Source organism: Narcine bancroftii, chromosome 3, assembly GCF_036971445.1.
Source record: "Narcine bancroftii isolate sNarBan1 chromosome 3, sNarBan1.hap1, whole genome shotgun sequence".
NCBI classification, from domain to species: Eukaryota; Metazoa; Chordata; class Chondrichthyes; order Torpediniformes; family Narcinidae; genus Narcine; species Narcine bancroftii.
This window is the reverse complement of record NC_091471.1, coordinates 265,739,799-265,757,056: the sequence shown is the minus strand read 5'-3', so window position 1 is coordinate 265,757,056 and position 17,258 is coordinate 265,739,799. Positions and strand designations below refer to the sequence as shown.

The 17,258-nt window shown below is 40.7% G+C and overlaps 1 protein-coding gene across 4 annotated transcripts in view; it reads left to right on the top strand.

The window, feature by feature from the left end:
- The window catches only part of arhgef18b (rho/rac guanine nucleotide exchange factor (GEF) 18b), a 128,741-nt gene that overhangs the window by 85,819 nt on the left and 25,664 nt on the right, over positions 1-17,258 (top strand). For all 4 annotated transcript variants that reach the window (XM_069928027.1, XM_069928026.1, XM_069928025.1 and 1 more), the window contains 7 exons: positions 4,483-4,537; positions 10,633-10,780; positions 11,257-11,372; positions 11,802-11,942; positions 13,893-14,146; positions 16,206-16,331; positions 16,431-16,548. In XM_069928027.1, the coding sequence (XP_069784128.1) occupies positions 4,483-4,537; positions 10,633-10,780; positions 11,257-11,372; positions 11,802-11,942; positions 13,893-14,146; positions 16,206-16,331; positions 16,431-16,548 (958 nt within the window). The remainder of the gene's footprint in view (positions 1-4,482; positions 4,538-10,632; positions 10,781-11,256; positions 11,373-11,801; positions 11,943-13,892; positions 14,147-16,205; positions 16,332-16,430; positions 16,549-17,258) is intronic.

The following is a 17,258-nucleotide window of genomic DNA, read 5'->3' as shown; positions in this document are numbered from 1 at the left end:
TAAATACATGGATAAATACACACACCCATGGATATATACACCTGGTGCTTTAAGGTCATATCCCTTCATGTTCAAAAGATTAACTGCTCATTATTATCCTATAAGAGTGAGTGTCCATCATAATGCAGTGGAGGTTCCCACCCTACTTGAGCCAACTAGGCTGGATCAGTTTTGTTAACCTCCTCAATACAGCATCCGTCACTTCCCAATCAGACTCTGCTGTGGGTTTCGTGCGGAGATGATCTCAGATTTATTCAAGCACCTTGTACAGATTTCTCATGAGTCAACTGGAAACCAGAAGAATTTTTTTTTGTTGAGGTCTCAAGTTGGCAAGAAGAGATTATTTTAATTCCCCCGGCTACACACGAGCTCACATGAGAGGGTGGTGACTATCTGGAGAGATTTGCAAACAAAAGCTGTGTGAAAGAGGTAGTTTAAATGCCTTCAAGGTCAAATTGAACAAGTATTTTGCAGAAAAATATTATTTCAATAGGGCAGCAGTTTTAAGATTTGAGGTTGGCCCAGTCTTTGATTCTACACTGGAATGGTGGATGTAAGGAAAGCCCTATTATTTCTCCTATTATTGAAAAGTCTTCAAGCATTGACTTGGAAAGATCTGGGTTCCTCTATGGTGCATATTACACCATTGCTATCTTTCGCATAATCAAGTTCATTATCATCGGATTGCACAAGTACAACCTGATGAAACAGTACTCAGGTCCTCTGTGCAAAAATGTGCAAGCGCAACCAGATGTAGCACTCGTATAGACACGCAATGTATATGCTGCACATATTAAATAATGTTTATATATAAATAGTAGAGTCTCGGATGGTTAGTCTAAGCAGTTCATTCAATCGTTAAGCAGTCTCACTGCCAATGGAAGAAACTTTCTCAGCCAGTTGGTTCTGGCTCTGATACTTCTGTATCTCTTTCCTAACTGGAGTAGCTGAAAACTGCTGTGTGCAGGGTGGTAGGGGACCTTGATGATTTTGTGAACCCTCTTCAGACAATAATCCTGGTATATCACGTGGATGGGGGGAGGGGGGGTGTCCTGGATAAACCTGTACCTCTCATTTTGTTTGTTTTAGATTGGTCACAGTGTCTGAGCTACCGAAAGAAAATAGACACACACACTGAGAGCAGTTCAATTTATACAAATGTTTATTACAAATTCAAAAGCTGATTTCAAACTACAATATGCTAGCCCTTCCTAACTATACTTATCAACCCCTGGAGTGGTCCCAACTGCCGAAGCGAGGCAACGACTGCACACTTGTAGTAGGTTGTCGGGGCGCCGGTAGCAGCTTCTCCACCTCGCTCGACCGGGACGTTAGCTGGTCTCTAGAAGTTCTTCTTCTTGCTGAGAGATTTTGCCACCTCTCGGAGAGTCTCAAACTTCAGCGGTGGGACCGTGGCTTATATTACCCAAAAGTTGTTTACTTCATAGCTTATCTCTTTGAACAAATGATTTAATTATCTTCAAGGTCTCCTGACAGTCTGTGACCAACAAAAGAAAACTACATCTCTGGGCCTCATAGTGGAATTTAGATGTGTCATATGCATCCCTGGGCCTCATAGTGTAAATTAGATTATGTCTTCCTATTCAACTGCATCCCTGGGCCTCATAGTGTAGATTATGTCTTCCTATTCAACTGCATCCCTGGGCCTCATAGTGTAAATGAGCTTATGTCTTCCTATTCAACTGCATCCCTGGGCCTCATAGTGTAGATTATGTCTTCCTATTCAACTGCATCCCTGGGCCTCATAGTGTAAATGAGCTTATGTCTTCCTATTCAACTGCATCCCTGGGCCTCATAGTGTAGATTATGTCTTCCTATTCAACTGCATCCCTGGGCCTCATAGTGTAAATGAGTTTATGTCTTCCTATTCAACTGCATCCCTGGGTCTCATAGTGTAAATTAGATTGTCTTCCTATTCAACTGTATCCCTGGGTCTCATAGTGTAAATTAGATTATGTCTTTCTATTCAACTGTATCCCTGGGCCTCATAGTGTAAATTAGATTATGACTTCCTATTCAACTGTATCCCTGGGTCTCATAGTGTAAATTAGATTATGTCTTTCTATTCAACTGCATCCCTGGGCCTCATAGTGTAAATTAGATTATGTCTTCCTATTCAACTGTATCCCTGGGCCTCATAGTGTAAATTAGATTATGTCTTCCTATTCAACTGTATCCCTGGGCCTCATAGTGTAGATTATGTCTTCCTATTCAACTGCATCCCTGGGCCTCATAGTGTAAATTAGATTATGTCTTCCTATTCAACTGTATCCCTGGGCCTCATAGTGTAAATTAGATTATGTCTTCCTATTCAACTGCATCCCTGGGCCTCATAGTGTAAATTAGATTATGTCTTCCTATTCAACTGCATCCCTGGGCCTCATAGTGTAAATTAGATTATGTCTTCCTATTCAACTGCATCCCTGGGCCTCATAGTGTAGATTATGTCTTCCTATTCAACTGCATCCCTGGGCCTCATAGTGTAAATGAGCTTATGTCTTCCTATTCAACTGTATCCCTGGGCCTCATAGTGTAAATTAGATTATGTCTTCCTATTCAACTGCATCCCTGGGCCTCATAGTGTAAATGAGTTTATGTCTTCCTATTCAACTGCATCCCTGGGTCTCATAGTGTAAATTAGATTGTCTTCCTATTCAACTGTATCCCTGGGTCTCATAGTGTAAATTAGATTATGTCTTTCTATTCAACTGTATCCCTGGGCCTCATAGTGTAAATTAGATTATGACTTCCTATTCAACTGTATCCCTGGGTCTCATAGTGTAAATTAGATTATGTCTTTCTATTCAACTGCATCCCTGGGCCTCATAGTGTAAATTAGCTTATTATGTCTGCTGATTCTAAAACAAGCAGGTTCTCAGCCTTGCAGAAGCAAAGGCTGCAAAAGTAAGAAGCACGGTTTAAATCTTCCATTACAGGGGGGCCGCAGAGGGAGATCCCAGTGATCCTCTCTGCTGCTTGTATGGTGCTGTGGATTGATCTCCAATCTAATTCTCTACAACAACCATATCACACTGTGCAGCCAACCAGGATGCTCTCAATAGAGCTCCTATAGAAAGTTGACAAGATGAGCCTTGCCCTGCTCTGACTTTTCAGGAAGTGCAGTCGCTGTTGCACCTTCCTGAGAAGTGAGGAGATGTGTGTCCAGGATAGGTCACTTCTTAAGTGGACTTTGAGGAACTTGGTGCACTATACTCTCTGCACTGTACTCCACTCATGTAGTGAAGGGTGGTCCTCCTAAAGTCCAACAATCATCTCCTTTGTCTTGTCCACATTGATACTTGTTATTCTTGGATCATATCACGAGATTTTCCATTTCTTTCTTGTGATGGGATTCATCATTCTTGCTGAATGTTCTGCTACTGGCCCGGACAGACTGGCCTTTCTGTTAGGAAGTCCAGAATCCAGTTACAGAGAGGGTTGTTAAGTATCAGAAAATTGCAAGATCTATGGGTTTTTTCTTCTCTCTACCTTTACTTGGGCCAGAAGTCATTTAAACAATTTATAGCACTCTCTCTCCCCACAATAATCCAAACTTTTGCCCTGTTTAAGATGAACAATTTCAAGTACAGACTTGGAATGACTGTACACTGGAGCTGTTTATCACAAAGTTGGTGCCATTGACTGTTGACAGTGTCCAGTGTCTACACAGCTGTGCATATTCAATAAACTGCTGTTCTTTGGAATAAGGTGACACTCAGGCGTGCAGATCAATTGTAAAATTCTTTCCTAGATTTACCTACCTGGATGTCCTGGTAATGTGAAGATATTATAGACTTGTGAATCCATTGAAATGATTTGCACTGAATTATGTTTTTTGACAAAGGATCCATCAGTCTTTCTGTTGATAACTTAGTCATAACAGGAGGCCATTTGACACAATACTGATGCCAGGTGTAATGTTGCTCTCCTTAAAATTATTTTTCTTTCTCTGGTTCATTTATTTGCTTTAAAAGATGCTGTGGTCTGTCCCTCACTGATGGCCTAAGGCAAAGCATTCCATGCTCAAACACATTGCAACTCTTTATTCTGCGTGAATACTTTGTTAATGAACTTTAATCCATAATAATAGAAAGGCTGCCTTCATACTTTTAAAATAGTGATCACATTTTCAAGCTTCCCTGTGAGAATTCACTGAAAATAATGTCCCTCGTACTGCAAGGAAATGTTGATCAGCTTCAGGGCAATATATACATCTAGAGAACTGAGGACACGGTGAAACTTCCGGTAAAAATTGATTAACGTCTGTAACTGCATCTGGCTTCCAAAACCATATCTGATTTCTCTGCAAAACATTTTCTTACAAAGAACACTTGCTGGTCTATATTATCTGGGATGATGTTTCAGAATTATTAATGAATAGAATAATAAATTGACCAATCAAAGTTAAGTCTTAGGAACCAGTGTGAATAATTAATTTTTAATGCAACCTTGTTTTTACAGCTAAAGGATTCTCAACAGAAGCAAACAGGAAATCCACAGACCACAACCCAGCACGGTGAGTTCTTCACAAAAGTAAAACAATGGCGATTCTGGAAATAGAAATGTATTATCAAAACTACTCTGCTAGGTAGCACTTGTAAAGGTGGAGAGTTATTCTTCAGATGTTCTGATGAGATTTTTCCCTTTTACTATTGTTTATGTTTCCAGGAGTGTTGTCTGTTTATTATGTACACCATTTTTTGAATGCATTTATAGTCAGTCCCATTTTTTTCTCCTGATAGAATGAAGTTAAGTGATTTTAGTCTCCTTGAAATTCTTCCTGCATTTTTGTTACCATGCTGGGGAAGTACATTTGCCCCATCTCAGACCTTCAACTAGCTTAGGTAACTTGCATGCTGTTTGTTCCTTTCCTACATTACTACACTTTTCAGTAATTTAAATTTGCTAAAAAAAAAAGTTGTTGAAATAAATTCTTCTTTGACATTAAAAGGAACCTGATGAGTTCCAGTGTGTGCCTTGCCACTTGCTGTATGCAGTTACTTTGGCCCCTCTCAGGACTAGTTGTCAGCACTCATTACACGCAGACAACTTTTTCTACAAGGCCTGATCACTTCATAGTAATATTTATGGGATTCCATCTTGACTGCAGATACGCCTCCAATTTGCCTATGTAATTCAATCAAAACAAGTTATTCTTTTCACAAATATTTTTCTTTAATCTGTACTTTTACTAGAGTAAAAATGCCTAAAACTCCCTTATCCATTCTGGTAACTTGCAAAACCCAGTACAGATTATGTTAATAAATGGGAAATACACACTAAACCTTAATTTTACTGTAACATGCAGTACTTGTCATGACTTTGAACCTCGTCATCTCAATACAACATTAGGGTGGGTAAACAGAATAGTTTCTGGACTGACTATCAAGAAACATGGATTGAGTTCAAATCCAATAAGGAAAGACTAATTTCATTAACTAATGGAATAAGAAAGCCATTATCAATATTGATGAGAATGAAATCTGTGCTCAGCAGTGGTTCATTCACCTCCTTCATGAAATGAATCTTCATCCTTGCCCAGTCTGGCTGATATGTGGCTTCAGCCCCACACTAATGTAGTTGACATTAGGCACTTGAATTCAAAACTCTGGACAGGCATCTGGTTCCTCTAATTAATTAACAGAATTGACTATTGACATTTTGCATTCCTTGAATTATTTATCCAAGCATACTGTTGCTATACATTGAACCACGTTAAAAATCAGACCAGGTCCAATGTCAATTTCAGCTTGTCTGTTTCTATGTATGATCTTCTCTTTTTGACTTATGTTCTTTTCCCAAGAAAAATCTTTCAGTATCATGAAAGTGTATGTATGCATGTTGCTGGCAAGGTCAGTATTTATTGCTCTGGAAATGCCATGGTAAACTACCGCCATGAACTGCCACATTTCTGATGGTGAAGATACTCCCGTTGAGTAAGGAGTTCCAGAATTTAGACCCAATGGCAGTAAAGGGACTACAAAATGTCTCCAAGTCTGCACAGTGTGACGGAGGTTTTCCTATGCACCTGTTGCATTTGTGATAGATCAGAATTTATTGTCATGAACAAGTCGTGAAATTCGGTATTTCGCAGCAGCGGCATAGTGTAAACATTCCTATTATAAACATCTTATGATATTACTATAAAATAAAATAATAATAATAATAGAGCACAAAAAGTCAGGCCGTGTCTTTTGGTTCATTGATCATTCAGCAATCTGATGGCAGCGGGGAAGAAGCTGTCCTGGTGCCGCTGAGTGCTCGTCTTTAGGCTCCTGTACCTTTTCCCTGATGGTAGCAGAGTGAAGAGGGCATGGCCTGGGTGGTGGGGGTCTTTTAAGATTAGAGGCTGCTTTTTTTTTTAAGACACCACCTCATGTGGATGTCATTGATTTGACAGCTACTCCAAGATAAACAAAGGAAGTGCACTTTTCAGCTGGTGATACTGTGACCAGAATGCACCATTGGTGGAGTGAATTAATGTTTACGCTAATGGATAGCTTTCTAATCAAATGGGTTGCCTTGTTCTGGATGGAGTCCAGTTTCTTCCTTGTTGGAATTGCCCATATCTAGGCAAGTGGAGAGTTTTCCATGACAGCCCTGATTTGGCCCTCGTTGACTGTGGGGTGGGGGGGGGGTATCAAGGAGTAAGTCCCTATCAACAGGATTTCCTTTTCTTAACCTACTTATTACTTATTAAGTAGGTCTGTGTGAGCTTCTGGAAAATGGTGAACTCCAATATTGATGGGAGAGGCATTGAATATTAAGGTTAAGTGGTTAATCTCTCTTCTGGTGTGAATGGACCCTGCCAAGTTTTCAAAAATTGTTAGCTGACTTTGTCTCACTCATCTGGGATTTGTTAAGGCACTAGACTTTGCTCAGTGAGCAGAAAGTGGTGTCGTTTATTGTTGTCTAGTATAAACTAAGTCAAGAATGACCTCCACCTCTCTTCATCCACGACCCATTTTGTGTCTATGCACTCTCTAAAATAGATCTACCATTTTGTTTACTTGTATTTGACTTGCCTTATTGCAATGTACAGAGGCACAAGTTGTCACCTTGTAATTCATTCAAGCAATTCATCTTCATTAGTGCATTTATGTACCAATTTTGTATAGTCAATGAATTGTGTTGCTCTTCCAAAAAGCAAATTCTGCAACCAATTTGAGCACATGACCATCTGAGATTATGGTAATAACTGTTCTTTTAGTGATTCTTAAAGGGTTAATTTTGACGAGAAAATTCCCTAGTTTGGATAAATCACTTTTTACATGTAACTGGAGACATTTGAAGAGGTTTATTTCATCATTGCTTCAACCAAGTGCTGTAAATGGGCCGTTGTGGCTGGCTTTTGAACTTAGCCCATGGCATAATAACAGGAATGCAGAGAAACTTGAAACAAAAGCTTAACAATAAAGAGATAACAAAAATAAGTCATCTTTACTTCATTAAAAGTTTTTTTTACCTGCACTAGTATTTTTATCCACTACCCAATCTGTGGTATGCAGAGATATTTTTAAAATCTCTGAATAGAAGAGCTCCTTTAAATTTAGAAATACAGCGTAGTAACAGGCCCTTCTGGCTCATGAGCCCATGCCACCCTTTCTTCTTTGGCTTGGCTTCGCGGATGAAGATTTATGGAGGGGTATGTCCACGTCTTCTGCAGGCTCATTGGTGACTAACAAGTCCAATGCGGGACAGGCAGGCACGGTTGCAGTGGTTGCAAGGGAAAATTGGTTGGTTGGGGTTGGGTGTTGGGTTTTTCCTCCTTTGTCTTTTGTCAGTGAGGTGGGCTCTGCGGTCTTCTTCAAAGGAGGTTGCAGCCCACCGAACTGTGAGGCGCCAAGATGCACGGTTGGGGGCGATATCAGCCCACTGGCGGTGGTCAATGTGGCAGGCACCAAGAGATTTCTTTAAGCAGTCCTTGTACCTCTTCTTTGGTGCACCTCTGTCTCAGTGGCCAGTGGAGAGCTTGCCATAGAACATGATCTTGGGAAGGCGATGGTCCTCAATTCTGGAGACATGACCCAGCCAGCACAGTTGGGTCTTCAGCAGCGTTGATTCGATGCTTGTGGATTCTGCCAGCTTGAGTACTTCGATGTTGGTGATTAAGTCATTCCAATGAATGTTGAGGATGGAGCGGAGACAGCGCTGATGGAAATGTTCTAGGAGCCGTAGGTGATGCCGGTAGAGGACCCATGATTCAGAGCCGAACAGGAGCGTGGGTATGACAACGGCTCTGTACACGCTGATCTTTGTGTGTTTCTTCAGGTGATTGTTTTTCCAGACTCTTTTGTGTAGTCTTCCAAAGGCGCTATTTGCTTTGGCGAATCTGTTGTCTATCTCTTTGTCGATCCTTGCATCCGATGAAATGGTGCAGCTGAGGTAGGTAAACTGGTTGACTGTTTTGAGTTCTGTGTGCCCGATGGAGATGTGGGGGGGCTGGTAGTCATGGTGGGGAGCTGGCTGATGGAGGACCTCCGTTTTCTTCAGGCTGACTTCCAGGCCAAACATTTTGGCAGTTTCCGCAAAACAGAACGTCATGCGCTGGAGAGCTGGCTCTGAATGGGCAACTAAAGCGGCATCGTCTGCAAAGAGTAGTTCACGGACAAGATGCTCTTGTGTCTTGGTGTGAGCTTGCAGGCGCCTCAGATCGAAGAGACTGCCATCCAGGCGGTACCGGATGTAAACAGTGTCTTCATTGTTGAGGTCTTTCATGGCTTGTTTCAGCATCATGCTGAAGAAGATAGTAAAGAGGGTTGGTGCGAGGACGCAGCCTTGCTTCACGCCATTGTTAATGATTAACCTACCATCTCTGTATATTTTTTGAGGGTGGGAGGAAACTGGAGCCCATGGAGGAAACCCACGCACTGACAGGGAGAATGTACAAACTCCTTGCATTGCCGTACTCCAACCCGGGTCGCTGGCACTGTAATAACGTTGCACTAACAACTACATTAACTGTACTGCCTTTGTTGGATAATACTGAGTTCAGGTGTGCAACTGCATACTTCTATCACTAGATGGAGTTTTGGTCCAAGGACTACAGATCCCCATAACTCAGTGTTGCTTGCTGAATGGGATAAAAATTATTCCATCCTGACTCTCCCAAGACATGCCATGGAGAGCTCCATGAGAATTCCAGTTTAAATGTCCCAGTCCTTCATAAATTTTAGAGGATGTCCACAAGGTCTGTTTATATAAGAATTGTAAGATGGATTATTGTCATCAGGTCATCATATTCTATATTTTTATCTATTTCCCTAATGGTCATTCAACCCATCATGTCTATCCCAGGTCTCTGAGCAATCTCAACAATAATGATCTTTCCACTCCCTGAATATATCCATGTAAACTATTCCATCACTTAAACCATTAACCCGCCTTACCCAACCATCTATATGGGATAATTTGCAGAAATCAATGATCCAAACACTCCATGTCTTTGCAGTGTATTTATCTAAAGACCATCTATCTAATAGATAATATTCAGATATAGTCTATTATTAGACTATATCTAAAGAATATCATGGCTTTGCACCCTATATCTACAGTATACATCTTAATGAAGGGCTCAAGCATGAAATGTTGATTATTTATCTTTGCGCTATAAAGTACACTGTTTGACCTGCTGAGTTTCTCCAGCATTGTGTTTTTACTACATGTCTTTGGTATGCAATATGAAAACTGAGCATCCATGATCATGGAGAGGATACAAACTCCACATACACAGCACTGGAGATCAGAATTGAAGGTTGCTGGAGCTGAAAGACAGTTGAACACCTACAGTGCTACTGGTCACTTGCTAATCCAATCCAATGTCCATAGATCCACCTGCAGAAGTCATTGTTGTCTCCATGTGGGAACGCTTCCCATTGTCTGTGGCTCCTGAGTTTAGCTTGCAATAATCAGGTCACACTGATCTTTAAATTAGTATTAATTAAACTGGGGTTGCAGCCTAAGTGTTGTCAGGCAGCTCTTGATTAAAGGAGTACATTACATTTTTATCCAAGACGGCCTTGGGTTGAGCTGCCCTGTATTATAAATGAGCCAACAACTTTAAAAATGTTTTGTTATTCATTGAAGTAAAGATTTGTACTCCAATTTAGATGCACTGTTAAGTTAATTTCAGTAGGTCCAAATTCATGGAGTCCTCCCAAACTGCAGCAGTTTAATGTTTTTTTAAATTTCTTACATAAGCCATTACTAAGCACCTCAAACTCTTGTCAGCTGGTGGCATCTTGGTGGGTAATTGCATGCCATAGAACTATCTTTTACTGCATTCAGCGTTCATGATGTGACCTCCTTTACATGTTATCAAACAAAGCATAGGCTCGGTGACAATTCTGCAGAACACCTGCTCTCTGTCCACAACTGCCATCTTGTGTCATTTTCACTCTTCTGACCACTCTTACCCCAACCTGTTTGTCCTCTGCCTTATCCATTGCTGCGGAAAGGTCAAACCAAAGTTCTAAGAATGGAGGATAAGTCTGGAAAAGTTGGATTTGCTTTCTGAAATTTGGCCACTAGGGACTCGGCAGATGACGAAACCAGACTTGGAGATTCCTCAGGCCATGTTTTAACTCTTGGAATTCCATTTTCCACCTCCAGGGGCAGCATTTTCAGTGAAGGAGCAGACACGGTGCCCGCAACTGGTCGCGGATGGCATGTCTGGCACAGTGCGGAATATCGGCATGACCATTCCACCAAGACGTCCTTCTCAACCTTCGTTCACTGCTAGCAGCGTCAGTAATCACGGGTTTGTATGACTTAATACCGTGAAAATGCATTGTATCATTAGAATTTTCCAAGTATATGGAAATGTGATGGAAGATTAAAACCCTGAAAAATGATATTCAATAAATAAAAATGCTGGCCTTGGCACGAAATCCACGTCAAAGATGTAGGCCACTGAATAACAACCTGCTACACGCCTCAGATCCACCTTACCAAGAATATTTAATACCTGAAATTGAATTGTAAGTAAGAACCTAATCTGTTATTGATATTGACCAAAGAAAATAATGAGTCAAAATATCAAGAGATACAATATCAAAATTGTGTAAGAAATGTATCTTTCTACATGGAACTTACTTGAGGCATTTCAAGTTAATTGCTGTACGGAGGATTTTTTACACTAGCAGTCTGGACTGTATTCTTGCCTAGAACTGAATTTTCATTATGCATTGGCTCAAGATATTGATTGCTAATATGTCCAATTTTTTAATAATTTAGCGCAACTGCAGGGGAGATGGAGCAGGAGGTGGAAAATGGAATTCCAAGAGGTAAAACATGGGCTGAGGAATCTCCAAGTCTGGTTTCGTCATCTGCCGAGTCCCTAGTGGCAGAAGGTAGGACAATGTGTTATGCTGAAAAGGGAGACAGAATTGGGGTATCTAGAAATGTGATGTAAATCTACTCCCACTCTGAAGGGAGCACTGGCTGAAAAGCCTTGAATAACCTCTGTTGGTTGAGATTACATTTGGAATACAAACTTCTAAAAAAAAATATCCTAACTGAAGCTTGGGGAACATTTGTTAACACCAGTGTGTGGGGCAGTTCTAACAGCTGGAACTATTTGGTGTCCTTTAACTGGATGGGTCCTGGAAACACTGCAGGTAAAGTTGGGACATGAACTTCCAGCGGGGACGTGGCGATTAGATTGAGTCTCACACCAGAACAGTATCAGAGAACTAAAAGGATCATGTTCTTCATGAAATGGCTCTGAAGGAAAGGGATGAATATAAATCTTGTCTAATCAATCTTGTGTTGTGGTTTAGACACTATTTATGCCTCTCTGAAGGCTGAGTTGGAGGTAGATGGCCAAGAATTTGAGGCTGAATCATGGAGCCTTGCAGTGGACCAGACATATGCAAAGAAGCAGAGCAAGGAAGTCATCAAAAGGCAGGATGTGATATATGGTAAGAAAAGTGAAAGTCATCATCCTGTTAATCTATCTGTGAATATCAGTGAGTTTGAAATTGCTCAGACCTATTATGGAGGCAACATGCCATGTTTCCACAGGTCACAGTGACTGGTGAGTTGAGTATTATATTTGAGCTTCAAGTTCAGTTTTAAATGATCACTAACTCTGTGGGTTGACCTGAATTAATGAATTTTACTTTCACATATTGTTACAATGTATAATGAAAGTCTTGCTTCAGCTTCCGAGAGACTCAACATAACAAATTTAAGTCTAATTAGCACACAAAAGAGAAAAATTAATAAATCTAAAATTAAGAGAAAATTAGACAAACAGACATTGTCAGTTGGCTTGCAGTGCAGTATGTGTGCAGACAGTTCTATTGTGATCTAGAAGTAGTGTTAGGGTAGGATGGGGAGGTTCAAGGGTCTGATAGCTGTAGGTGAGGTGAACTGTTCTTCAGTCTAAAGGTTCAAGAAGTGGCTGTAAGGGATGGCGTAAAAATAAATTTTGTCTATCAATCTTTCTATAGTGGCTCCATTTGAGTTGGAGGTAAGTGGAAATTTTCATGTATATCCTCTTAGGCTTCACTCTGAAAGCTTCCCCCTCTGATTATAAAAGCTGGGTGTGGACTATTGTATTAAACATATTGTATTTGGAATAATACAATACTAAATGTATTATTCCAAATACAATACATTTCAACCAAGCTGCCTTTGACCAATTTTTCTGAGAATGTTGGCACTTACAACAATATTTTGGAAGTGCCTTCAAACACTTGATCACCATCCTTTGTGTGTAAACTTGGAGTTCATTGCTAACATATTTTTGGACCAATATTTTCAGATTGGGTTCGGTCCTTTCTTGCCCTAATGTCTGTTGCCATGCCTTCTCCAATGAGAGAACACAAGGCACTAAACAGAAATCAAGGTGCCTTGCCTCTTTCTCTGACTCAGAGCACACAGAATTCTTGTAGCTTTGCTGTGTCTGCTCTCTTCTTTCACCCACCCCACCTGTTCTAAGCACCATGATTAGCTCTCTTTGCAGTAAATATTTGTGTATCTCTGAGAGGAGAAAATTCTCCTCCTCAAATGGACCACTCTTTATTGAGAACACACTCTCAGTATCTACTGCATCAACTCCCCTCCCAATTCCACTTCCTATTCGCCCAAATATCTTTTTTCATTAAGATACCTTTTTAAACTCTTAATGTGTGTACTCTCAAATCGCTGGACCTTTCTCAATAGCCTTAAAAGAAAAGGGGGTCATTAATAACAGTGTCTAGGAATTTCTTCTTGAAAAGGGTGGTGTATCTCTGGAATTCACTCCCCAGAGGATTGTGGTGGCTAGATCATTGGACATATTGAAAGAGGAAGTAAATAATTTTTTGAAAGATCAGGAAATTCAAGACTGAAGAAGTGGCACTGTATAGCATCTAAGACAGTAATAATATTGAATGGCAGGCAAGACTGCATATTATGGTCCCACCTGTACCCTGTACAGTTTCAACAAGAACCATAGAACATTACAGCACAGAAACAGGTTCCTTCAACCCTCCTTGTCTGTGCCATGCTTTTTTTTTTGCCTAGTCCCATTGACCTGCACCCAGTCAATAGTCCCTCCCTTACCACTTCCATCCATGAACCTGTCAAATTCTTCTTAAATGTTAAAATTGAGCCTGCATTCACCACTTCAGCTGGCCCCTCGGTCCACACTCCCACCACTCTCTGAACCAGTTTGCTTTGCAATAGTAGGAAAATGCTATATCCTATGAATAAAGCAGTAAAAAAAATACTTCTGAGAGCATGACATGTTCTGATCTTCAAAGCTATCAAAGTGGGATTAATCTCAATAGCTCATTTTTGGCCAGTGCAGATTTATTGAGCAAAATAGCTTTCTCTGTCCTATAAACATTGGTAAGTCTGTGATTCTCTCCTTTGTCCTTTAGAACTAATGCAGACAGAGATGCATCATGTCCGAACTCTGAAAATTATGTTGCACGTGTACTGTCGGGGAATGGAAGAGGAGCTTCAGCCAAATAACCGGCACATTGTGAACAGAATCTTTCCCTGCTTGCGCCAGTTACTGGAAATCCACAAAAGCTTCTTCTCCCGGTTGAAGGAACGACAGAAAAGTTCATTGGAGGAAGGGAGTGAACGAAATTACCTCATCCAGAGAATTGGCGATGTCCTCACACATCAGGTATGATCATGGTTCATTGGGGAGACGAGCAGAAGTAAAAAATTTAAATGCATGAATTCCCCATGATCTGGAATTCAATCAACCGTAAACTCAATCAACCTTAAACCCAAACAACCGGCAAAAAAAGAGATGAAATAATAACTGAAATTTAGAATAAATAAAATGGGAAATAAAAATTTAAAATTGTAAAAGTCAATGTTCTCCAAAGCAACAAGCAGCCCAAGATGGGAGCAAGTATTCAGTTAGTGGAGCGCCCTGGTCATGCCCTGCCTGCAGCAGCTGTTTGAATAAAGTTGTGTTTGAATAAAATGGCAGTGCCCAGTGCCCAGCATGAAGGGCCAGCGGTGTCTTCCAAAGTGTCTACAAATCCCTGCCTAGTAAGAATCTTTATCTTTATTCGTATAAGGTATAGTAGTGCAGCTCGGTTAGTGTAGTGGTGAGCACAGCACTGTTACAGCTCCAGCGATCAGGACCAGGGTTGGAATCCCGCCTAGTCTGTAAGGAGTTTGTACATTTTCCCCACTTCTGTTTGGGGTTTTCCGGTTTCCTCCCATTGTTCAAAATGTGCTTGGGGGGAAGGTCAATTGGGTGTAATTGGGCCCAAAGGGCCTGTTATTGTGCTGTATGTCTAAATTTAGTAAGACTTTATCTGTTAACTTATGGGAGGGCAGATGAATTATGATGGCAGTGTGATTAGCATAGTGACTTGCGTAACGCTGTTACAGCACCAGCGACTAGGGTTTGAATTTAAATTTTGTAAATTACAGGAATTACCTGAATAAAGTGAACTTCGTATAATTAAATTTTTTTTCAAATTACTTGATATTTTTCACTCTACTGTGTATTGTCAGCTGGAAAATTTGCATTTGCGGCATCTGCGATCCCTGTAGGTGCTGGTTAATACTATCTTGCATGTAGTGGAAATCTGAAATGGAGTTTGCTGGAAATACTCAGCAGATCAGACAAAATCAGTGGAAAGAGAAAGAATTGATCTTCAACTTGAAGCAGTTTTTCTTTCCACACATGCTGATTGTTAGCATATTTTATTTGTGTTACAATGTGCTTGTGGTTGTTGCTGCATTGGATTTGTAATCAAGAACTGGTTGTTCCCTTTTTATTTCATTCAGAGAAGCCATCAGTTATTAATCCTTACTTGCCTTGAACTGTGTAGTTTAGCAAACCATTTCAGAGAATGGTCAAAAGTTAAATATGTTTCACACATAGGACGTCAGTTAACTAGTTGAGCTCTTTAGAACATTCAGATTTTTAAAAATTGCTTTAAATTAAATTCTAGTTTGTTTCTGGATCAAACATTGAAGCCTCTGGATGTTAATCTCGTGATTTCTAGCTGTTAGTCGACCATAGTGTGAAATGGCAAGGAGTTCAGCTCCATTGAAGAATTTAAATGGTTAAATAAGTAAAAGTCTGAATGTGTTGGATGTGGAGGCTGGTGGAGTGGTAGGTGAGGACAAGGGGGATTTTGTGTTTATTGTTTCTGGGGGCAGGGGGGTGCTAGGGCAGATGAGCGGGGAATGGAGGAGATGTGGGTGAGGGCCAAGTTAATAGTGGTGGAGGGGAAGCCACGTTTGTGGAAGAAGGCAGACATTTCAGAGGCTCTGGACTGGAAAACCTCATCTTGGGAGCAGATGCGACAGAGACAGAGAAATTGAGAGAGGAGGGGTGGAGTCCTTACAGGGGACAGGGTGTGAGGGCGAATAGTCTTGTGCATCAGAGAGCTGTTGAAAGGTTTGACCTCAGTCAACATGTTGAAATGTTGAAGTAGGAGCGTGTCTGATTTCTCCTGCTTCTTACCTGGAACAATTGCTGGGGCAGAGTAGAGAGAACCTTGCTCTGTATCCTGCATCTGGCTTCGAAGTATTTGATGGAGCTTTACTCAGGCTGCAAGCCATGCTGATGTACTAAGTTCATAAAAATGATTTGCTACCACTACCATTCTTGCCAATATTCCCAATTTTGAGGAAAAGAACCGTTTCAACAGAATGTAATGTATTTACCTGAAGTCATTTTTGGGGGCATCTTTAAATATATTTTGCCTCAGTTTTCAGGTGAATGTGGAGATGAAATGAAGGCACAGTATGGGGACTTCTGTGGCCAGCACAATGAGGCAATGAATTGTTATAAAGTAATGTACCAACAGAGCAAGAAGTTTCAGAATCTGATTAAGGTGAGTATTCTACAGAGAGATAAACATGAAGCATTTACTGTAAAGAATTACGCCTTCCAAACTGAATCCAATCTCACTGTAGCACATTGTCTTTTACAGAGATTAAGTAATTATTCTGTGGTGAGGCGTCTTGGAGTACAAGAGTGCATTTTGTTGGTCACTCAACGCATAACAAAGTACCCTGTCCTAGTGGAGAGGATTATTCAGAATACTGAAGGTATGATACACTTAGTGGAAGCAGTCACTTCACTTTTTTGAAACTGTATTATTCCACTGGATTTTGAAAAGACTGCAGGTGTCAACCTGTAGATTTATGCTTAATGCCTTGCACCTCATAATCCTTTGGACTCCAGCCTTTTTTAACTTTCATAATATATACCCTACTCTGGACTGGGTCCATGGGTAAACCTTCAAGGTATGAACACCAGTACTAACCAGCTCATGATTGGGTATAAATCCAGTCCTTGAAAACTGGGATGCAGAGTCCAACAGGTTAACTCTCTCCATAAAGTCTCCCTCCATTTTCTAGGCACCACCATCAATAGTGCTTTTCCCTTGTTTCTCCAATTTTGCATGCTCCATTTTCAGCATGTTTACCTCAGGACATTGCTCTCTCCTTGACTCATTCTTGTCTAGAATCTTCTAGCTCTTGGCTTATGGAGCTGAATCTGCAGCCTTTCCAGATATGAAACGTTCATCTGGCAATGGTTCTTCTTTTGTTACATCTGCAAAGATTGCCAGTAAGAAGCAGGATTATCCTTGTTCGGTCGGCAAAAAGATCTTATTAAATGAATTTGTTGAAGAGAATGGTGAATTCTATAACTATTACTGCTTGTGTTGAAAGGGCCAGGTTTCCTCCTGAGGTAAGGTTTGAAGCCAGAAATAGGAAATCACAGACATCAAGCTCAGTACAACACTCTGCACCAT